The sequence below is a fragment of the Staurois parvus genome, unplaced genomic scaffold, assembly GCF_062004578.1.
Source record: "Staurois parvus isolate SC_StPar_1 unplaced genomic scaffold, SC_StPar_1.0 ptg000165l, whole genome shotgun sequence".
Classification (NCBI taxonomy): Eukaryota; Metazoa; Chordata; class Amphibia; order Anura; family Ranidae; genus Staurois; species Staurois parvus.
This window is the reverse complement of record NW_028317961.1, coordinates 14,039,866-14,065,079: the sequence shown is the minus strand read 5'-3', so window position 1 is coordinate 14,065,079 and position 25,214 is coordinate 14,039,866. Positions and strand designations below refer to the sequence as shown.

The window sequence follows — 25,214 nt, the reverse complement described above, 5'->3', positions numbered from 1 at the left end:
TGCTGGCATTATTGTCAGGATTCTTCCAGAGTCTGGAGTGGCTCTGTGACATCTGATGACAGCTGATGCTTCAGCACTTCTGTGACCCACAATAGAAGAAGTATGACCAAAACCGCTTTTGTCATACTTCTCTTTAACGTATCCCAGCTCATTATTTCAGTAGACCTGATGCATTATCCTGCTGATTTATAAAGTTCAGTTTGGTTATATGTATATAATATTTATATAGATTGTTTATTATATCTATATTATACTTGCTTTCTGCAGTTACTGGCAAAAATATACAAGATGCCGATGAAGCCAGTCTTCTTATGTGGACGTCTCAACAGTTTGCCACGACGTGTCCAGGAAAGATCAGCAAGTAGTGAAGATGGCATTGATGCAGTGTTATCAGAGTTTGATGATGAGACTGGTGAGTGAATTATTAAAATTTCATGCAAATTTGTAAAAGCATTAGAAAGTTTTGAAAATGGAGTTAACAACAAATTTCAAACACCAGAGAAGATCAAATTAAAATTGTCTGTTTCTATTGCAAACGTGTAGGTATAATAGAAAATGTATTTGAAAATAAGAATTTTATTCACTACTATCTGACAGTTACATTGATTAATCATGTGCAAGTTAAAATGCTGTTTTTTTTTTTTCTTGCCTGTGATTGGGTATTCTTTGTAAAGTGAAACTTCACCACATTCATTAAAGTAATTTTAAAGGTGAAAATTTATTTTTTTAAAAACAACATGTTATACTTACCTGATCTGTGCAGTGCTTTTGCACAGAGCAGCCCCAACCCTCCTCTTCTCAGGTTCCCCGCTGGCACTCCTGTCCCTTTTTCTCCCCACCGAGTGCCCCCATAGCATGCCGCTTGCTATGAGGTTACTCGTGCATGCTCACTCCTGAGCCAGCTCTGTGTGTCTATTGACAAATTTCCTTGCCAAGTGCAGCTTACCTTGAAAAGTGAACGACCTATTTGTCCTTAGTAGACCATTCCCAATATATCTACTGTGTTTCAAATGCTTGCTTTTATTGTGTATACCTTGACGGATGTGTGCCAATATTGTGCTATGTTGGGGGGGTTATCTTTTATCATCCAATCTAACATAATAAAGGTACAGTGGAGAAAATAGTTGTTTGATCCCCTGCAGATTTTGTAAGAAATGAAGGCTCTAAAATTTGTATCATAGGTGTATTTTAAATGATAGGACAGAATATCAACCAAAAATCCAGAAAAAACACATGATACAAATGTTATGTTATAAATTGAGTTGCAGTTCAGTGAGTAAAATAAGTGTTTTGATCCTCTACAAACCAACAATAATTTTGGCTCCCACAGACTGGCTATCTGCTCATATGGTACACAGATTAGTCCTGTCAATTTTAAGAAGGTGCTCCTAAATACAACTCATTATGTGTATAAAAGGAACCTGTCCACAAAATCCCTTTCTTCCATTCAAACCTCACCATCATGGGCAAGACCAAAGAGCTGACAAAGGAGGTCAGGGACAAGATTGTGGACCTGCACAAGGCTGGAAGGACTACAAGACCATCAGCATGAAGCTTGGTGAGAAGGAGACAACTGTTGGAGGGATTGTTTGCAAATGGAAGAAAAACAAAATAACCATTAGTCGCCCTCAGTCTGGAGATGCATGTAATCCCATGGGGATTGCCTCATGCGGTAAGGATGATCATGAGAAAAGTGAGGGATCAGCCCAGAACTACACAAAAGGAGCTTGTGAATGGTCTCGAGGAGGTTGGGACCACAGTCACCAAAGAAACCATTGGTAACACAATATGCCACCATGGATTTAAATCCTGCAGTGCCCACAAGGTCCCCCTCCTCAAGAAGGCACATGTACAGGCCTGTCTGAAGTTTGCCAATGAACATCTAAATGATTCAGAGAAGGACTGGGAGAAAGTGCTGTGGTCTGATGAGACCAAAATTGAGCTCTTTGGCATTAACTCAACTCGCCATGTTTGGAGGAAGAAAAATGCTGACTATGACCCTAACAACACCATCCCTACAGTCAAGCATGGAGGTGGAAACATTATTATGCTTTGAGACTGTTTCTCTGCTAAAGGTACAGGCCAACTTTGCAGCATTGAGAGGCCAATGGCTGGGGCCAGGTTTTGTAAAATCTTGGATGAGAACCTTCTTCCCTCAGCCAGAACACTGAAGATGGGTCATGGATGGGTCTTTCAGCATGACAATGACCCAAAACATACTGCCAAGGCAACAAAAGAGTGGCTCAAGAAGCACAATAAGGTCATGGAGTCGCCTAGCCAGTCTCCAGACCTTATTGAGGGAGCCGAAACTTCGAGTTGCCAAGCAACAGCCAAAAAACCTTAAGGATTTAGAGAAGAGTGGACCAATTACAAGAAACATCTTACTGCTACCAATTACAATGCTACCAATTGCTACCAATTACAAGAAACCTCTTACTGCTGTGCTTGCCAACAAGGGTTTCTCCAACAAGTACTATGTCATGTTTTTCTTGGGGATCAAATACTATTTTTACTCATTGAACTGCAACTAACATATAACATTTGTATAATGTGTTTTTTCAGGATTATTGGTTGATATTCTGTCTCTAACATTTAAAATATGCCCCTTAATTTCTTTGTAAGTGTGCAAACTTACAAAATCTGCAGGGGATCAAATCATTTTCCCCACTGTATGTATTTATAAAACCTTTGTTTTTAGTTAATTGGTCTACATAATAAATGTTTGAGTCTCCAGAGATCTACTGCTGAATAATTCCTTCTTTGTATTTGCAATTGTCCTGTGCTTTTTTTCTATTAGGTCTTATTGATGTATGGATTAATCTTCTGGAGCAGCTGACTGCTGCTGTGTCCAACTGTCCACGCCAGCATCAACCACCTACTCTGGATTTACTCTTTGAGCTGTTGAGGGAAGTTGCTAAAGTGCCAGGTAATTTTATTTCTTGGTTACATAAGGTTTGGTATAACCTCTACTCATGCATTCACAATCTGTCGGTCTTCCTGCATTTGATCCTTTTCTAGGAGTTAGAAAATTGTTTGTGGGAAAAAAAACAAACAAACTGAAAATCCCAGAATAAATATGAGGTTTAATTTAAGTCGTATTTCTCAGGAAAGTTTATACCTTAAAAAAAACAAAACCCCAGGAATCTATTTTTAAAATCTACATTGGAACAACTTGGTTACCAATGACGTCATAGATCCCTCCTTGTCCAATCAGAGAACTCCTTGTATTCACTGAAAAGAATACAAGCCATTTATTTGGATAGTGGAGGTGCCGAGCAAGCACCTCTGCCTTCAATGTACCAGAGGGAAAATCGCTCCTGCACCCCATTGTAGAGCACTTTTTACATATGGCAGACTACTGTGGTGATTTTGAGACTCCCCTGCAGCCCTTTGGATGTAGCATATCAGTAATTACAGGTAACCAAGCTTGCCCAATGTAAATTTTAACATGATTATTCCTAGAGTTAGCGTTTAGCTTTACACTATGTGATTTTTTTCAAATGTTCTTTGTCTTGTAGGTCCAGGCTTTGCAATTTATGCAGTGGTGCATCTTTTACTGCCTGTGATGTCCATGTGGCTGAGCCGCAGCCAGGGTGACCATTCATACTGGGATGCAGCATCTGCCAACTTTAAACATGCGATTGGTTTGTCTTGTGAACTAGTAGTGGAACATATCCAAAGTTTTATAAATTCAGGTACATTTTAATTCAGGCAAAGGTTAATTTTTATAATGTGTATATGTTTCTGTGTCGCAGGTTATTGTAATACATGTTCGGGTGCAGTGAATGGAAACATTCATAATCCTATGACGCATGGGGTGCATAAGACATGTATTTAGTGTGGGTAGTCCAGGGCAGTGCTGTGCATCTAAAATAAATAAATTTTTAGTCTGTAATGTTCCTTCTGATGACTGAATTTGGAACAAAACACAGAAAATTTTCCATCTAGTTTGATTGGCATACTCGTGGAGCGAATCACAAATGTAAAGTAGTAATTTCTGAGATTTTTTTTTTTTTTTTTTTCATATTGCATGTGCAAACCCTCTTACGATAGTAACCAGTAATATACTAATTAGCATTAGTCCTTATTACTTGCCATACTTGTATGTCTGATTTCTTCCAGACATTGGATATGAGAATATGATTAACACCATGCTGAAAGAATTATTCAAGCTTCTGGTGTCCTGTGTGGCAGAACCCACTGAAACCATCTCGAGAGTAGGCTGTTCTTGTATAAGGTAATCAAATTCGGATCTGTTCTTCATATAAACGAAGTGACTGAAGTTCTGAAACACCATAATAGACTTCAGAGATTTTGAAACCGATTAACACAGATAATTTATTTATTTTTAGATACGTATTAGTAACTGCAGGACCTGTATTTACCGAGGAAATGTGGAGGCTGGCCTGCTGTGCTTTGCAAGATGCATTTTCTGCTACATTGGAACACATGAAGGTAATATAGCATGATACAGATACTCAAATGGGGTCACTGAAAGACAAACAGCCAAAGTGTAACGCATGCCAGACAGTAAAAATCCACCTGTTTGCAGTCAAGTGCGCATCAAAGTTTTCTGTGGGCTACACACCATCACTCTTAGCAAATTGTTATTAACGAAAATCTTTAATTCTGCCAAACGTTTGATATTTCAGACACAATGCACTACGCTCTCTGAGAAATGTGCAGTTCAACTTGTATATACACACATACAGTACATACTTAACATTTAATAAACCCAAAGGGTTAGCCAAAGAGAAAGCACAGCAGATAAGGCTTGTTTTGAGGCTTTGTTTTCAAAAATGTTTTAGCTCAGTTGTCTGATGGTAAGCTGTAAAGACTTATTCAATTCAATAAACAATGGGCTTCTCTCAGCATATCTCAAAGTTGAAACAGCTGAAAAAAAACAGACATTATCTTGGGTTGCATAAAAGACTACATAATATTAATATGCAACATTTCATATTTAGTATCAAAATAAAGAAATATATCTAAAATAATTTTTGTAGCCCTGACCATGATAAAGAAAATACATACATAGATCACAGCTATACATTTACTCTTAATTTTCCACAGTATTGTAGAAATATAATTTAAATGTATTTTATATAGGTTGATTTGTCTTCTTGATGAAACCATTATTCAAAAATTTAGTCTATGAATGTTTTAGAATGTTGGGGTGAAATCCTGTTTAACCACTTGCCTAATGGGAACTTTTATCCCCTTCCTGCCCAGGCCAATTTTCAGCTTTCAGTGCTGTCCCACTTTTAATGACAATTGCGCGGTCATGCAACACTGTACCCATATAAACTTTTTATAATTTTTTTTTACCACAAAAATAGAGCTTTCTTTGGTGGTATTCAATCATCACTGGGTTTTTAATTTTTTGTACTGTAAACGAACAAAGAGCAAAAAGTTTGCAAACAATACTTTTTCTCCTTCACTGATGTGCATTGATGAGGCTGCACTGATAGGCAGCACTGATGGGAACTGATAGGCTGCACTGATGAGGCGGCACTGGTAGGCATTAATGAGGAGGCACTGATGATGCTGCACTGATAGGCCACAATGAGGGGCACTGATAGGTAGTACTGAAGGGCACTGACTGGCGGCGCTGACTGGTGGCACTTCTGGGCAGCACTGTTGGGAATTGATGATTGGCAGCATTGTTGGGCATTGATGGGCAGCACTGTTGGGCACTTTTGGGGCTGCACTGATAATTAGGGCACTGATAATCAGTGCCCTGATTATCAGTGCAGATGTCTCCTTTGACAGTTGCCAGTTATCGGCAGTACTTTCCTCGCGCTGACAGCATGAGGAATGTACTGCCTATAACCTGCAAGTATATTTACATGGTGGCCAGCTATGATTGGGCACAGCTGATCGCGTGGTAAAAGGCTGCTGTGATTGGCCTTTTACCATGTCATGTGATCAGCTGTGTCACAGCGATCACAGATGGCACCAGGTGTGCGCTGCTGGGGGCACATTCTGGGAGGATGTCATATGGTGTCCTCCCAGAAATGGACGACTGTACTGTAGCCGTCATTTGCACGGTAGGGAATTGGTTAAAGCAAACCCATGGCTATATTTTTGCTGTAAAATGTCCCTGGAGACTAGCAATCTGAAGAGCTCTTAAATGCCCCCTTGTTTTTGTGGACACCAGCTCTGCCTCGTTATTCATTAGGCCACACATCACAGTGGTGACAATAGTAGCTAGCAATGAGGATCAGGGGGTATAGGTGCTAACAACCTAGGGAGCAGGTCACCAGTTGAAGTGCAGAATGACATTTTAGGGCTTGTTGGAGGTGCTTGCTTTGCATTTGTCACCCTTTTTCATATAGCGACAGTTTCACCTCAAACTACATTGTAAGATGGGTTAGGCTTCTTCGGGAACTGAAGCATACACAGAGAATGTTCAAAGGGTGGCACATTTACCCCAGCTTTATTAATACAGTCCGTCCCTGAGTTACAAACATCCAACTTGTATATGACTTGTACTTAAGACTGGAGGCAGCGTGATGTCACGCTGATCCTAGAAACCGCCAGGCGGCCATCTTGTTTCTCATCGCATGCTGCCATCTACTGTCCAGCGGACCTGTCAGCAATCCCACATCACTGAATGGCCAGTTAAACCTTCCTTATCCTATCCAACACTTAAAAATAATTTTTTTGGCTGGAGTTACACTTAAAAAATTTACCTGTTCCAACTTACATACAAATTCAACTTAAGAACAAGCCTACATGTTCCAACTTACATACAAATTCAACTTAAGAACAAACCTACAGAACCTATCTTGTCCATAGCCCAGGGACTGCCTGTAATGGTAAATGCAAGAAGACAAAAGACATTTTTGAGCCTTGTTTTTAATGTAGTGTAGTCATCTTTGAAAATATCTGGCAACAGACAACAAGATATCAGTACCCTTATATGAGATAGCTGAAGAGCAGGTCTTAGCTGTGTGCATGTTCTGAAAAATGTGGGAATAGTGTACCAAGATTGCACTATATAGACACAGCTCATAGCGTCATACTATGTTACTATGGTTCTAAATATCACAACTATGGAAAAACTACAAACAGATTAGAAGATTAATCGCATTACAAGTTGCATGACAAATGTATGAGAACTGCACAAAACTTGACCTACCTTTTGAACCTCTCTCCTATGGAGAAATATTGATTCCCATAACCTTTCACAGGATTGCGTCTCTTTACCTTCAAAGATAAAACAGTGAATTTATAGTGCCAGTCATAAAGCAAGAAATGAGGTTTATTTAGTTATGAAAAATGTTCCCTCCCCAAGTATCATCAGATAACTCAGATAATCTGGATGTTATTTGCCCTTACTGCGTGAGCATTAAGTAAGCAATTGCAATGCCATTTGGGATTTTAGCAATCACAAATATAACTAAATTTGGCAATTATGCAAAATGTTTTCTTACCGTTAGATATGGAGAGATGTCTGTGATCAAATCTAAATTGCTTACATCTATCAAACACATGAGGTGCTAATTGGGTGGGGGTTGTGGCCACATATTCACAGTGAGAATTGGGAATAAAACCTTAGCACACTGCTATACCTCCTTATGTATATTTTTCAGCCTTTGCATAAAAACAGGGAATCTTGAGTCACGTATGTTGCAATGCTTGTTCAAGCTGGTCATAGTGATGCCTGTCTGGTCAGTTCCCTACTCTGTTGTGCAAAGTGTCAAATACTTACTGCTTATAGCATATTTAACCACTTCAGTACCGGGCACTTATACCCCCTTCCTGCCCAGGCCAATTTTCAGCTTTCAGTGCTGTCACACTTTGAATGGCAATTGCACGGTCATGCAACACTGTACCCATATTCAATTTTTATCATTTTTTTTTCACACAAATAGCTTTCTTCTGGTGGTATTTAATCACCACTGAGATTTTTATTTTTGCTAAATAAAACAAAAAACCGGAAACTTTTGAAATAAAACGCACTTTTCTTCGTTTCTGTTATAAAATTTTGCAAATATATAACATTTCTTCAGAAATTTAGGTCAAAATATATTCTGCTATATTTCTTTGGTGAAAATAATTGAATTTGTAATTTTTTCAAATGTTTATTTTTTATTAATTTGTTTCTTTTTTTACCATTTTATTTTTCAGCACACTGTGACCAAAGCAATACAATGTTACCATAGTAACACTGAACTACTCTGGTCAAGTGATCAAGATTTTTTTTTTAACACATTATGATTGCTAATACCAATGTATGTCATTGATATTTGCAATCATTGTTACTGAATGAAACTGATTCAGTCAGTCTTTTGTTGTGATTAGCTGTGATTGGGTAAAGCTGATCACATGATAAAGATGGACTTGTGATTGTGATTGGTATCTTGTGACTACCTTGACCAGTCACAGCTAACATCATAATTGTGTACAATGGATGGCGTGTTCATTGTATACAATTGACATGTGATCTCCTGTGATTTGTCACGACACTGACAACGGGCCGGTGTAGTGATATGTCATTGGTTGTGTCCCATGGACACAGCCGGTGACAGATCGTGCCGCTGTGCGGCCCGTTTTGACATGACATCATATGACGCCCAGTCACAATGGCGAGTGTTCTGCCCAGCTGTCCTTCTGCTATAGGCCAGGCGGGACGGTGTAAATAGATATTTGGTGCCAACATGCAGATAGACGCAGTTAGGGGGAGCTGCCGACTCAGGCCTGATCACTGATCTGCACTATGCAATAAAAAATTGCAAAATTTGCATAGTAGAGTATTAACTAGCAAGGTAGGGATCATTTAGATGCAGTTTGCCAGCTTGAACATGTATAGCAATATATGTGAACCAAGATTCCCTGTTTTAATGCAAGGTTTGGTAGAAATAGGTAACGGTTTATTGTGCTATGCAGAGGGTTAACTCTTAATTTTTGGTGTTAACTTGTCACATGGTCACACCCCTTTTAGCACCTCATATGTGATATCTATCTATCTATCTATCTATCTATCTATCTCTCTCTCACATGGGTACCAACCCATGCAATCCATACATAAAAAGAAACAAAAAAAAAATAAGTTCCGACATTCAGTATTAAAAAAAAAAATAATGACACGTGGAAAAAGTATTGCACACATGAAGAAAGGGAGGTGCAAAAAGGCATGGAAAGCCAAGACCGCAGTTGAATTCTATCAGTAATTAGAAAGTAATCCTGCTGATTGGTAAAAGCAAAGAGCTCTCTTCTCTTTTAGACCTTTGCAACCTTGTTGTTGCAAAACATACTGATGGCATTGGTTACAGAAGGATGTCTAATCTTCTGAATGTTCTAGTGAGCACTGTTGGGGCCATAATCCGGAAGTGGAAAGAATATAATTTCACCATAAACCAGACACGACCAGGTGCTCCTCACAACATTTCTGACAGAGGAGTGGAAATAATTATCAGATTATTGTCCAAGAGCCAAGGATCACTTGTGGAGCGCTTCAGAAAGACCTGGAATTAGCAGGTACAATTGTTTCAAAGAAAACAAAAAGTAGTGCACTCAACCGCCATGGCCTGTATGCACTCACCACGCAAGACTCCACTGCTGAAGAAAAAGAAGGTTGAAGCTCATTTTTAAGGTTTCTTGCACACAATTTAGACAAGCCTGTGAAATACTGGGAGAATATAGTCTGGTCAGATGAGACCAAAATTGAAGTCTTTGGATGCCATAATACACATCATGTTTGGAGGTCAAATGGCACTGCACATCACCCCAAAAACACTATACCATCACTGAAATGTGGAGGTAGGAACACCATGGTGTGGGGCTGTTTTTCAGCATACGATGCTGGCAAACTTCATATTACAGGAAGGATGAATGGAAAAATGTACCAAAACATTCTTGATAAAAATTTGCTGCCATCTACCAGGATGATGATGATGAAACGAGGGTGGACATTTCAGCAAGACAATGATCCCAAACACAAAGCCAAGGAAACTCTCAACTGGTTTCAAAGAGAGAAAATAAAGCTGCTAGAGTGGCCCAGCCAATCACCTGACTTGAATCCAATAGAAAATCTATGGAAAGAACTGAAGATCAGAGTTCATAGAAGAGGCCCACGAAACCTTTAGGACTTGAAGAATGTTTGTGTGGAAGACTGGGCCAAAATCACACCTGAGCAATACATGCGACTACTTTCTCCATACAGGAGGCACCTGCTTTTAACATTACCATTCTTTTAGATTACATGAAAATAACAATAATGTGATCTTTTAATCTTCAGACTTTGTTGGTTAAGGTTAATATATCTGGGGAGAATGCATATAATGTGAATGTTGCATTGGAAAAATCACAGGAAAATTCACTTTTCTTTTTTTTTTTTTTAAATATTTCTTCCAGATTTAAACCTATGGAAAATATATGTAATAATAATCTGCTACCATATAAATCCCAATGTGTCTCCAAAATGAGGGAATAGGATTAAGGACCCAACAGGTTAACTGCAAGAGAAGAATAAGGTCACCAGTTTGGCTCTGCTGTCTGGCAGGGAGACCTGAATGACAAGAATAGCTGAGCTGATCAATTAGCAAGGAAAAGAGTAAATAAACAAAAGGTGTCTGGTTGGAGCTCCACTCTTTATATAATAATGCAAAAATGGAAATATCTCCACATTTTTAGTCAAAACAATCTTTGTTTAAACTAAGAAATGTGGCTCCTGTGCATCACCATTCCTTCACGTGCCACGCCTGAGTAGGTCTGAACCAGAATTAGTTTTTTTTATCCCAAAATGAAAAGCATTCCCCACTTCTGGTTATATAAACTGTCCTTTCAATAAACGTCCTGAAATTAACATGGTTCCGCAGGGCCATTGCTGGGTCTCAGCTGTGGTAGTAGGGTGTTTGTACGCACCAATAAAGGCTCCTTGTAAAACGTAGGCAAAGTCTGGTTTCCCCTAAAGGGTTTAAAAAAACAGACTCTAGCTGCAACACAATAGGCAGTATGGCTGTTGTTGGGAAGGAGGAGCTGTGCTTTTCCTTTAAATTTGGTGCTCAAATGACCTGCCTTCCACGGCTGTGTAAGCTCTGGGTCCTTCTACTGTTTTGCGAGTCCCATCTATGGTGACCAAACTGTACATGCACAGATGGACTTTATTGCCTTCCCTCCAACTCCTCTGCACCTACATCAGGCATATTATCCTCTGCACAGTACCTGGGCTCCCAGACATTAACGTTGCCGTTTGAGTCAAAAATAATTTTGCTGCAGTAACATCACTTATCTGTGATGAATTCAATCCCATGTCATTTGTCAGATTGCTGGATCCTTTAGAAATCTTCTGTGTAGTGATAACAGTTCCTCTTCCTTCTACTGAACCTCTAGCGATGAGGGAGTTAACGGCTTACTAGCGGGACTAGGCTTGCCTGGGTGTGGGTGGGTCACAAGTTCAGTGCTGGAATTTGAAAGATCCTTCCTCTCAATGGCTTGAAAGGTGCTCAAGACAGATACCAGCCTATAGATAAATAGGAATCTGTTGCCAGGGGCGGAAATCCTTTAGCCTTCACAGAGGGATGCTCTGGTGACTCATTGGAATCTGTTCAACGTGATCTATGTTTTTCTTTCATTGAAGCTGCTTCTTCGCATACTTCAAAGGATAGGGATGGAGGATATTTCAGTGATTCACATCGCACCGAGCTGTTTCAGGAAGACATGGTACTCAGACTTTTTCAAACTCCGGGAAGACTCTGTATTCCCTCACATATCAGCCAGATCTTCTGTCCAAGGGTTGGTTTGCCAACCTGCTTCTCAATCACTGACTTTAACAGCTTGGCTGTTGAAGCTCAGTTTCTGACGGTAAGAGTCCTATCAGATTCCTTATTTGCAAGGTTGCTTTTCTCATCGTCATCACTTTTGCAAGGCAATTTTTTTTTTGTGCATCACAAGGACAAGGTTGTTTTGAGGCCTAGTGCTTTTTTAATTCCCAAGGTGGTTTCATCTTTTCATCTTAACCAGGACATTGTTCTACCACCTCATTGTTCTACTCCTTATCATAAGGAGATTTCCCTCCATTGTATGTGGTGCACACTGTTCAAATGTATCACTCAGCTACAGCTGATAAACATGACCACAAGGGCAAGGTTCCCTTTTTCCCTATCAAAGTGCACTCCAATAGATCAGTTAGTGCTTCATGGACTTTACAGCATCAGGCATCTGTTTCTCAGATTTGCAAGGCTGCCCCTGTTTTTCTGTTTTCACCTTCATTAGTTTTTACCATTTGTATTTTCAGGCCTCAGCTGATGCCTGCTTCCATCATGTGGTTCTTCAGGTGACTCTCTAGGCTCTGTAGAGCCACCTCTGTTAACCTGTTGGGTTTTTATAGGCCTAATAGCCTTTGTTTTCTCGGTTGCAAACCACTCATTTTAACTAGTTTTGGACCTCCCAATGTACCTGAATACTCATTCTGTGTCCCCTAATGTACAATTAAGAAAATAGGATTTTTGACTTGCCATAAAATCCTTTTCTTAGAATACATTACAGAACACGGGCCGATCCCCTCTGTTCCTATAATCTACTCCTACTTTTGCTTGCTAACAGATCTAAGACATGCTGGGAGTGAGAGGGGTTAGACTAGGCTGTTTTTTACAGCTTTTGTTTTTTCAGTGTCCAGTTTCTTGAAGGCAGCAGCATAACCCTATGTACCTGACTACTCCTCCTGTGTCTGTAATGTACTGCAAGAAAATGATTTTGCACTTTGTTAAAAATCCTGTTTTTATGCATTGTTTTGTTATTTAACATTGGTATTTCTTCCTATTAAAGATTGCCCTTTTATCGTCCATGCATTTGCAGAATCTCTTAGGCTACTTCCATAGCGGGTCAGAAAGTTTTTCTGGTGATGCCTGCGAAGTGAAGGTGGCAGCTCCATCTTTGTCTCCAAATGCAGAAGCAGAGTATTGGAGAATCCGAGCCATGACGCAACAGGTAAGTGTGTCAAAAATTTAGGAATTAAGAGCTCAAAAAAATATTAGCCTTAAATGAAATTTGTCTTTTGACAGTGCCTTCATTTTATCAATTGCTAACAGCAAATTAGCCTTTACACATGATCTATTTCTACCCAACATTTAAAAACATAACCTCAGTTTGACTTAATTGAGACAATAAATGGTAACCTTTAGTACATGCATAGTCACAATTCAGTAAGTGCATATAGCCTGACGTTATGTACAGTTGTAAGAAAATGTATGTGAACCCCTTGGGATTACGTGGAGTTTTGCATGAATTGGGCATAAAATGTGCTCTGAACGTCATCTAAGTCACAATAAAAGAACAGTCTGCTGAACATAATACTATACAAACATTAGATGTTGCCATGGTTTAATTGCACATAACATGTAAACATTCACAGTGCAGGGAGGAAAAAGTATGTGAGGCCCTAGCTTAATGACTTCTCCCAGAGCTAATTGGAGCCAGGAGTGAGCCAACCTTGACTCCAATCAGTGTGATGATATTGGATGTTTTGCTGACAGCTGTCCTGCCCTTAAAAAACACACACCTGTTTTGGGTTTACTGGTTTCAAGAAGCACTGTCTGATGTGAACCATGCCTTGCAGAAAAGAGCTCTCAGAAGACCTACGATCAAGAATTGTTGACTTGCATGAAGCTGGAAAGGGTTACAAAAGTATCTCCAAAAGCCTTGATGTTCATGTGTCCACGGTAAGACAGACTGTCTACAAATGGAGAAAGTTTTGCACTGTTGCTACTCTCCCTAGGTGTGGTCGTCCTGTAAAAATGACTGCAAGAGCACAGCGCAGAATACTGCATGAGGTAAAGAAGAATCCCAGAGTGTCCGCTAAAGACCTACAGAAATCTCTGGCACATGCTAACATTTTTGTTGACACATCTACAATAAGGAAAACATTAAACAAGAATGGAGTACATGGGAGGACACCACGGAGGAAGCCATTGCTGTCCAAAAAGAATATTGCAGCACGTTTGAAGTTTGCAAAAGAGCACCTGGATGTTCCACAGCTCTACTGGCAAAATATACTGTGGACAGATGAAACCAAGATTGAGTTGTTTGGGAAGAACACACAACACTATGTGTGGAGAAAAGAAGGCACAGCACGCCAACATCAAAACCTCATCCCCACTGTAAAACTTGGCAGAGGGAGCATCATGGTTTGGGGCTGCTTTGCTGCCTCAGGGCCTGGACGGATTGTTGTCATTGATGGGAAAATGAATTCCAGAGTTTATCAAGACATTTTGCAGGAAAACGTACGACCATCTGTCCGCCAAGTGAAGCTCCGCAGAGGATGGGTGATGCAACAGGACAATGACCCAAAAGCATACAAGTAATTCAACAAAACAATGGCTGCAACAGCACAGAATACGCCTTCTGGAGTGGCCCAGTCAGAGTCCTGACCTCAACCCGATTGAAATGCTGTGGCATGACCTTAAGAGAGCGATTCACACCAGACATCCCAAGAATATTGCTACACTGAAACAATTTTGTGAAGAGGAGTGGTCCAAAATTACTCCAGATCGTTGTGCAGGTCTGATCTGCAACTACAGGAAACGTTTGGTTGAGGTTATTCCTGCCAAAGGAGGGTCAACCAGTTAAGTCCAAAGGTTCACATACTTTTTCCTCCCCGCACTGTGAAAGTTTACATGTTATGTGCAATTAAACCATGGCAACATCTAATGTTTGTGTAGTATTATGTTCAGCAGACTGTGTTCTTCTATTGTTGTGACTTAGATGATGTTCAGAGCACATTTTATGCCCAATTCATGCAAAACTCCACGTAATCCCAAGGGGTTCACATACTTTTTCTTGCAACTGTAATTTCACTTTTGAATTTTTTTTTTTATTTTCATCCTTGCCACAGTTCTGCTTTAAAAAAAATACTCAATTCTCTTCATAGTAATGCTGATTTGCTAATGTGTGACAGGATTAATTAGAGAAGCAACTTTTAAAAGATGATCTCAGAACATTAACTCTTTGTATTCTGCCTTGATAATGATAACAGGAGTAGTTAACAGATACATGAAACAAGGTTGAGCTTATTCGTGCAGATGCAGAGTACCTAATCTTTGTACACTCCTATATATGTGCTGCAAAACGATGTGTACACTATGAGATCAAGCAAAACATGACCCTGAGTAAAACATGAATATGTTTCCTCCATTTTCAGGCTCTGCTGACCTCTAGGAGCCCCATTTTAACCAGTGGGGCTGATCTATTGTCTGACAAAAGGAGGCTGCTTTAATGCTTAGGACCATGTTTAATTGTTACAAAGTTGTATGGCAATGTGCATGTAACAGTAGTTATTTAATATTTGTTTTCTTTTTATTTGAAAGGTGTTTATGCTGGAAACTCAGTGTTCACCAAAGACCCCTAACAACAAAGAAGGTTTTGAGCATGCCCAGTCATGTGTGCTTATTATAGAGCTTCCACCTGATGAGAAGACCAATGGGCACACACAGAAAAGGTATCCAGTCACTGAAATATTTTTAAAGTGAACCTTTGTTTTGTGCAGTGAGCAAATGGGATGGCAGAGAAGTAAACGTAAAACAAAGAGGGGCAGTTAAATGGACCTGTTGGCACAGCACAGATTCACTTTAACCACTTGCCCTTCCTGACCAGGCCATCTTTTGTGTTAAAGCGCTCCATTACTTTAACTGACAATTGCACGGTCATGCAGCGCTTCACCCAAATGAAATTTTATGTCCTTTCTTTTCCCCATGATTTGCGCTTTCTTTCTGTGGTATTTGATCGCCTGTGCGTTTTTAAAATTTTTTGTGCTATAAAAAAAAGTGACAATTTTGAGAAAAAAAACAATATTTTTGACTATTTGCTATTTAAACATGTCCAGTGAAAAAATAAAAACAATCTAATTTCGTCATAAATTTAGAGCAAAATGTATTCTGCGACATGTTTTTGTTAAAAAAAAATCACAATACGTGTAATTGGTTTACGTGAAAGTTATAGCTTGTACAAATGGCGGCGATCAGTGACTTATTGCGGGACTGCAGCAGACATTCTGACACTGGGGGGGGGAACTGATCAGTGCTAACAAAAAAAAGCACGGACACTGTACTAATGGCACTGGGCAGGAAGGGGTTCCCATGAGGGGCGATCAAAGGGTTAACTGTGTGCTGGGAGTGTTTTCCTGGGGGGTGGTGTGTTGGTGCTGCACTGCAAGCACACTGCTCTGGATGACTGTGCTGTGCACAGCCATCCAGAGCAGGGTGCCTGAGCCAACAGGGAGGAGGACTGTTAGTAAACAAAGCAGCCCTCCTCCTCGTCAGAGATCCTCGGTAATCAGTGGGCGCGGCGGGTAATCACCGGCCTGGACCCGGTCATTGACGGTCATGGATGGCGGCATGAATAGTGCGCGTGCGATCCACGAGCGCCCCCTACCCGGAAATGGGAGTACACTTTGAGCCGAGAATATTGCATCTTTTCACAATATTCTAATTTTCTGAGATTGTGGTTTTCCTGAGCTGTAAGCCATAATCATCACAATGATGACAAATCACGGCTGGAACTATCTTGCTTTGCATGTAATGAGTCTATCTTATATATTAGTTTCACCTTTTAAGTTGCATTACTGAAATAAATGAACTTTTGCACGATAGTCTATGTGTGTGTGTATGTGTATGTGTATATATATATATATATATATATATATATATATATATAATTTTGTGCACCCCTGCTGCCCTGTAGTATATCAGCTGTGGGGGAAGCGTTACTACACCCAGGACCCTGCATTCACTATATCTGGTCTCCCACAGTACACAGAACAGGGAGATGTAATTATTTTAGTAAATATAAACTGCTAAATAACTTTTCTCATCGGCAGTATATAGCAGTTATGTGACTTCATTCAAGGTCCATCTGAGCACTGGCTAAAGCTTGTAGGAGTTTTCATTCATGACTGTCCTGTGATTCATAACCCGTGACCCTCTGTCTGGACAGTGCTGATTGGCCCTGTGCTGAAAACATGCATCCTCCCAAAGAAAATAAAAACACTCTAGCAATACACACTAAACTGAGCATGTGCAAAGTGACTCCTAGAGCTCTGTACTATCAGAAGATGAATTAGGGGATATGGAAGAAGGGGATGATCAGGGAAGACAGGATCAAACAGCCTTTTTACACAATGCAGAGGATTAACCCCTTAGTATAACAAGCATGCTTCACTGCTTATACAGACTGATTTCGCAGTTGTGGATTTAGTAACACTTTACGGAGTAACTTCAGCAACAAATAAGGTTTATTAGTAAACCATATTGGGGGAAGGGGTGGCATGCATAAAATTGTAGAGGTTAAAAGTGGATAAAAAGAAAATACTAAACAAAACCAGTTAAGATTCATTTACATCTCACTGCCATATTTCACAGTATTATAGTGATGTCTAATGGCAGGACTGTTTCAATTTCTAAAACATTCTTTAGCTATCCTAGCTGGTCTTTGAGCCTACTGTAGGTGAGCTGCTATATAGGCAAATTATCTGATCTCCTAAATTAGGTCAGTGGGGGTAAATGTGCCCTTGTTCTAGCTCACTGTATGCACCTCCAAAACAATTTGCAACCTTTTTCCATTTCCTTATAAATATGAGGTATGTACAGCAAAAAGGATCATTCCCTTCTCCATGAAAAGGCAAACATAAACATATATTCACAGATATCTTCCAGCATGCTGAAATCTCTGCCTGAGATGGAGGAGTGCTGAAATTCCAAAGTGCTGATGCTCATATCCTTTACTCCCCCCCCCCCCCTGTGTTTGTGTATGTACTTCATGTCCAACCAAACTATTGCATGGCTATTGATGAATATTCTTTCCATCCTATTCCTAGTTCGTGTTATCACAAAACAGATTTGTGTACTGATGCCATGTTTGCATGTGCCGCTTTCTAATTATCTGCTTTTTTCTCTCCCGCCTTTAACTATCGCTGCACTACTTAACAGAAAACTGGGGTAAGATATTTCTACTGCTTTCTCTGCATCGTAATGCTATTTCATTGTGCTTTCATCAATAATGAGTTTGTTAATTTTGCTTCAAATGCTACACATCTGGAAAATGGTTATTTATTAATTAAACAACATAATTTCATTAGTTAAAACTTTCTGAAGCAGTTAACAAATTCTTTGTCAAAGCTCTATGCTCTTCATGCTATATATACTGTATGTATAGGAATGTTGTCTTTTCTTCTTTGGTACTAACCATCCGCACTAAATATGCTTTCTTGTCATCAATATACAGTAGTGGAAAGAAAAAACTACATCTTACACAAGCTGATCACCATAAACCTTTTTTTCTTTTATTTGTACACCTGCTAGTAACCTGTTTATAGCATTTAATTTTTGTTTTTTTTCTGCACTCATTCATTCATTTTATTTACAAAGCATGGTTCTCAGTGATATGAGCAGTTCTTGCAATACATACAAGTAAATGGTTCCATTGATGTAGGTTTGTAATTTTGTGGTTTACAAGATTTGATTAATGGACGTTAAGAGTTGACCACACACCTTTCAGTTCTGTGTGCTGAATAAGAAAAATCACGTGAGTCCTCCATCCATGTTAAACAATGGATGGATGAATCTGCAGCTCTGGCTATTCTATCCTGAGGCTCCATTCACACTAGGTTTTTTCAAATTGTGGGTGGAATGTCCGCGATTTGAAAACTCGTTGTCAAAGTGTGTAAACGCGCAGTTGCGGTTTCAGGTGCCATTCATTTGAATGGCACTTGAAAACGCAGGGCATTTTTGCCGCGTCCGCGATTTGAAAAAACATAGTGTAAATGGGGTCTGACAGTTGGCACCCACAGCTGTCAGAATACCTGAACAGAGCCCGCATCTTTCTAGTTGCAGGCACTGTTCGGTCGATGATTTTCTGCCTGACTTTGACAAGAGTCCTGTTGCAAGCAGATGCGAATGGATTCGGACCAATTCAGCAGGAATTAATGTGCTTTGCACTTATGAAGGACCAATTTTTTTTCCACCAATTCAGAATTTCCATTTACCCAGACCTTACCCAAATCTTGGACAAATAGTAACTGTGTGGTACTAAAAGTATTGTGCTAAACAGATGTAAATGAAACAATAGACTTTCAAGGGTAAATTAAGGTTCTAATTTTTTTTTTTCTCTTTTTCTTCTAAAGCATTCCATTTAGGACTATCGTAGTCAGTTTATTATCCCACCAAGTGTTGCTGCAAAATCTCTATGACATTTTGCTAGAAGAATTTGTGAAAGGTTCTACAGTTTTAGAGGATAAAACTGCTCCTATCCAAGAGGCCAAAACTGTTGGATTCCTTCGATACATTTCTATGCAGAATTTGGCTGTGATTTTTGACCTGTTGTTGGATTCCTATAGAACAGCCCGAGAGTTTGATGCCCGTCCAGGACTGAAATGTTTACTAATGAAAGTTTCAGGGATTGGTGGAGCAGCAAATCTTTACCGACAAGCAGCAATGAGCTTTAACATATATTTTCAGGCTCTAATTTGTGCTTTGCTGACCAATCAAGACAACATTACTGCAGATGTTGTCAAGAAAATACTTTATGAAGAAGATGAGCACAGCACAGACTCATCTCAGCAATGTTCTTCAGAAGATGAAGACATCTTTGAGGAAACTGCCCAAGTCAGTCCTCCACGAGGCAAAGAGAAGAGGCAGTGGAGGGCCCGAGTCCCATCTCTGAGTGTCCAGCCAGTAAGTAATGCTGATTGGGCTTGGTTAGTAAAAAGGCTACATAAACTGTGCATGGAGCTGTGTAATAACTACATTCAGATGCACCTGGACTTGGAGAATAATGATGATCATCCAGGAATTAAAGGAGATCCTTTCTTTATTTTACCATCATTTCAGTCAGAAACTTCTACCCCTTCCACAGGAGGCTTATCAGGCAAAGATACACCTTCAGAAGATGATAGAAATCTAAGCAAAGACCATTTTACTGATACCATGCCACCCAGAAGTTTTGGTGCAGCAATTCCACAAAGCCCTAAAATGGAGAAAAGAGATCCGTCTAGGAAAAAAGAATGGTGGGAGAATGCTGGCAACAAAATCTATACAATAGCCACAGATAAAACAATTGCAAAATTGATGACTGAGTATAAAAAGAGAAAGCAGCAGCATAACCTGACTACATTTGTAAAAGATACTAAATTGGATAAAAAGGGGGACATTCTCTGCTCAAGAGGCCAGGATTCCCCAATGCCTCAAAGACCACAACATCTTGTGGACCAAACCCAGATGAGACATTCATTCAGCGCTGGTCCAGAGATACTGAGGCAAGAAAAGAGATCCCGCTCTGGATCCACTGTTAGCAGTTTTAATATATCAACAAGGGATGCAGAGGCACAAATACAGGTAACTTTTTTTAATCTTTGCAATTATTATGGACTACTTTGCTAAACCATTACTTCCTCCTCTGTTTAATAATTATTCAATGCCCATCTTCATTTCTAATTCATTTTTTGCATATTTTAATTGCATATGCACTGGCAAAGCAGGCAATTGATGATATTCCCTAGTCCATAGCAGGGGAATGCTAACCAGTTGTTGGTATGGGACTGGATCTCTAAATATTTTCTTTTTATTGGTTAAATTAAACCAGTCTCTTTCAACAAGGGTGCCATGGCACCCTAGAGCACCTTCTGGGTTCTTCAGAGGTGCCTTGTCAAAATGCCTTAATAATTGCATCAAATTCCCCAAAAATTATCAACAAGCCAGCAATTGGATCAAGCTGCCTTTTGTTACACAAAACCTTGGGCAAAGTGCAGGTAATCCTATGGCATCCTAACCACCAATGAGATTGTTTGTTAATAAGGAGGATGTCAGGCACCTTTACAGAATCCTTGTTTGCCCCTCTTTGTCAGCACTGGGGTCACGTTAGCAGAGGCAGAAACTGAGGGAGAAGAGAAATGCTTGAATACTAGTCAGTACTTCTATGCAAAGGTGGAGGAATAATCACCCCTAATTTTGGGTGCCCTACATGTGTGGCTACTGCTGCAGTATGTAAAATGATTAGTTTAGTTTTTTTACATTTTAGAATGGGGTGCCTCGAGATTTTGCATCATTTTAAAGACTGCCTTGACTGAAAAAAGGTTGGGGAAACAATGAATTAGACCAGTCTTTCTCAATCCGGGTGCCCAGGCACCCTGGGATGCCTTGAGGTTGCTACATGGGTGCCTTGGCAAAATGTCTAACAATCACCTAAAATATGTATGCAAGCCAGCGGGTGGAAAAAGCCTGTGTTTTAGTTACTCAAAGCTACAGGTTTTCATTGTGCACTATTACGACCTTCTAGCCACCGGCGACCTGACAACCCATGACATCATCAGTTGATGAGGAAGATGTCAGCTGCCTGCACAGCATCCTAGTTTGAGCCTTCCCTGTCCTTTTCCATCACTGCTGGGGTCACAATAGCTCAGTGAGGGAGAAGAGAAACATTGGAATACTAGTTGGTACTAGTGTGCAAATGTGCATTTGCGTTGGAATAATAAATCACCACTGTGACTGTTTTTCACGTATTAGAATGGGGTGCCTCAAAACTGTCCATAATTTTAAAGGGTGCCTCGGAACTGTCTATAATTTTAAATGGTGCCTTGACTAAAAAAGGTTGAGAAACACTGAATTAGACTAACTATTATGGTTACCAGTATGGATTGAAGTGTCAACGCCAAAAACCAATGCTCAATTAGATCCCTTACCATGCACATCTTCTCACTTCCCAATCCTGTCAGTTGATATGGTGATGTGGTTGGAGTTAGTTGCACCCTCTGTTCAGCCCCTGTGTACACCTTTCTCTTTGTTCAAGTGAGTGGAGTCAGGGGTGGAGATGTGGATTTGATGTGTCAGATGACATATAACACTGTCAGTAACTGTACCATGTACAGCCAAGCGACTGTTATCTTTTTAAAGTCAATCTGGTACCTTTATACGATTAAGCAATCTATTTTGAGGTATGTAACTGTAAAAAGGAAAAAACTGCAGCTTTTCGTCATTAGTTTTAATTGTTTTTTATGTCAGGACTTTTTATTTTTACCTGGTGATCCTGCCAATAACATACTTTCTGTAGTGTGACAACACTTCTTCCATGTACTGTATCTATGGATGTACAGTGTTGTAACCTTAGACTGCACTTTGGGTTTGGAGTTGGGGTGGGGTTACATCTCCCACTCTCGTCATCATCTCCATTACCATCTCCATTACATAAGGAGAGGTATTCTGTAATCCACAGAAGAGAACTGGGCAGGGCTGTTTCTGTACTTGCAATCTATTTTAAAGAGACAAAACACAGAGAAATGTGTATATTGAAAATTTTCTTTTTTTTTTTTTTTTTTTAAATTTTGACCTGACTTCCCCCTAGTCTATAGTATTACAGGGAAGATATGTTATTTTGAATTGCTTTTGCCATTGCTTTATTCTTATTATATTGTATATATTTTTATCTTGACCACAGTTGGCTTTATATCCCTTATATTTTAACCTGCATTCATTGGTTAAATGTTTTATATTTTAGGCATGGACCAACATGGTGTTGACCATTCTCAATCAAATTCAGATCCTGCCAGACCAGATGTTTGCAGCACTGCAACCAGCAGTGTTTCCTTGCATCAGTCAGCTGACCTGTCATGTGAATGATATCCGTGTCCGACAGGCAGTTAGAGAATGGCTGGGAAGAGTTGGCAGAATTTATGATATTATTTTATGAAATCGTTACATGTTGGTATTTGTATGAACTTTCTACATATCAAAAGAATATTTCCAAATATATTATAGATACTAAAGGTTTATTACATTTTCTAAGTAGGAGGAGAGGCGTTATGAATGTTTACAATTATTTTTTCACTCCTGGTTTTGTTCTACAATTTGTTGTTGCTCAATGCAGAATGTGTATCAATATCCTCACATCTTCTAATTGATCTTTACTACTACTACTACTAGGGTAATGCTAATATATTTTGCCTAAAATATATATATATATATATATATATATATATATATATATATATATATATATATATATATATATATATATATATATATATATATATATATAGAAAACCTTGTTAAATTTTTGCTTATTGAGCCCATCTTTCCTGCTTCCCTGGTTTTGTTGCACCCATTTTCCAAGAACTAACTCCTTGTTGAAGTGCCATAACAGCTTGGTGATCTGGCTTTGCACTCCTCTTTGTGCTTTAGTGGGTTAAAAATATCTACCTTTATCAACGTGAGAGGGCTTCAAGGTAGATGTGCAAACCTTTGACCTGTTTAACTCCTCCTCACTGGCCGTATGCGCATGTGGCCTTTCAACGGGTGTACTTTAACACCAAGAGGCTGTATATATGCGTACCCAAAAAAAAACAGAATGTTCCGAGAGCATGCACCGTGTGTGCTCCCGACAGTTACTGACGGCTACCTGAAAGCTCCCGATCTCTATTTTTTTTTTTTTACATAGGAGTCTGCAAAGTAGGGGTGGGCAACTGCGGCCCTTAACTGTTGTGGAAGAACATGTCTCATGAGGCATTGCAAGACTAACTGTTATAAGCATGACTCCCAGAGACTTGATGGGACTTTTAGTTCCGCAACAGCTGGAGGGTCGCAGTTGCCCACCCCTGCTGCAAAGCATTGTACCTGCAATCAGTGGATCACTGGTGCAATTTTAGGCTCCTGCAGACAGATCTCTGTCCATACCTCCGTACACCCCTTTACTTTGCTAGGTAAGAACTCTTACTTACCTTTTTACTTATAACTGCTCTGTAATTGGTTTGAAAGTGGTACTAAAGGTGCAGTCATTGAAGAGTTGTGTGTGCTTATGGCTATGTGTTCCCATTGTCCTCCCAGACTGCCCTTGTCTGTCATATTTGACTTTTACCACAGAGTTGCCTTTGGACATCCTGATTTGCACATGTATAGGCATCTCCAGATTTTATAGAGGATACACTTCTAGTGGCAGCAGGACTCCATACTACAAGGAACTGCAGGCCTGTAGCAACATCACTTAATAACCACAGACCAGCAAATCTTGGGCATCATATGTACAAACCTGCTATATGTATAGGAAAGTTTCAGGTTGGGTGTGACCTACTTGATTGCTTCTAGGGGTAACGGTCTTATTAATTATGTCTGAAGGTAAATATCTATTAATGGTAAATATTAGGAAAAATGTTTAGAAGGGTCTAATATCAATTTATTAACTTTCAAGTCACTCCTCAACTCCCATATGAGGTTACACTTGAAATTGCCATTCTAAAACAACTTGAATGTTCGAGTATATGTTATATTAATGTCCATTGGAATGTCTGATATAAATTTTGTTTGTTTTATTTGTTAGAATTACTGTTAGTCGAGTTTTCTTTATTGCGTTAAATAGTTGTTACGATATATAATGTGATGTTTTAGTGCTGTTGGTGAACTATACAGTACATACTGACACATAGTAACTCTCCCCAAAACAGTACATCAGTAAAAGATCTGTAATTCGCAGATCTGTACTAAGCCAGTAGGTAATAATTACTGACTATTAGTTACATTTACCACATGTTCACCTTTAGGTATATTGCGTTTACAGCCCTTGAACAGAAGAGGCACTTGTTACTGAAATTATACATTTGTATACTGTATATTACATTTTTGTGTTTATCAACAGTCATTTATGTACTGCCAACATAATTGAGCTTAACAGCTAAGTAAACTTAAATTAAGCAGTGTAATCCATTATACTTGAGGGAGGGGCTTCAATGTTGTATCATAAATCGCAAATTTTCACTTTGTTTAACCGCTTAAGGACCGCCCTATAGCAGATATACTGCTACAGGGCAGCACCTTGCGTAGAATCACGTGTATATATACGTGATTTTGCATTTCCGGGTAGGGGCGAACAGCCTACCTGCACCGCCATTCGTGGATGTCAATTACCGAGTCTCGGCTGGTAATTACCCGCCGGCGCCTGGTGATTACTGAGCATCTCCGACAGGGAGGGAGATTGTTTTGTTTACAAACAATCTTCCTCCCTGCCAGCTCGGGTACACTGCTTGGGATGGCTGTGCACAGTACAGCCATTCCGATCAGTGTGCCTAGAGTGAAGAATACCCCCCCCCACCCCCTAGTAAAACACTCCCTACACACAGTTAACCCTTTGATCACCCCTCACATTAACCCCTTCCTGCCCAGTGCCATTAGTACACTGTCGGTGCTTTTTTTTTTTTTAACACTGATCACTGTATTGGTGTCACTGGGAATGTCAGT

At 39.7% G+C, this 25,214-nt stretch overlaps 1 protein-coding gene across 1 annotated transcript in view; it reads left to right on the top strand.

The window, feature by feature from the left end:
* The window catches only part of ARFGEF3 (ARFGEF family member 3), a 119,800-nt gene extending 96,854 nt beyond the window's left edge, over window positions 1–22,946 (top strand). Inside the window, exons 26-34 of the mRNA XM_089676234.1 lie at window positions 268–412; window positions 2,798–2,926; window positions 3,519–3,695; window positions 4,123–4,237; window positions 4,353–4,455; window positions 12,805–12,936; window positions 15,312–15,442; window positions 19,121–20,330; window positions 22,486–22,946. Of these exons, the coding sequence (XP_089532360.1) occupies window positions 268–412; window positions 2,798–2,926; window positions 3,519–3,695; window positions 4,123–4,237; window positions 4,353–4,455; window positions 12,805–12,936; window positions 15,312–15,442; window positions 19,121–20,330; window positions 22,486–22,677 (2,334 nt within the window). The 3' untranslated portion in view covers window positions 22,678–22,946. The remainder of the gene's footprint in view (window positions 1–267; window positions 413–2,797; window positions 2,927–3,518; window positions 3,696–4,122; window positions 4,238–4,352; window positions 4,456–12,804; window positions 12,937–15,311; window positions 15,443–19,120; window positions 20,331–22,485) is intronic.
* The last annotated feature ends 2,268 nt before the right edge of the window (window positions 22,947–25,214 follow it).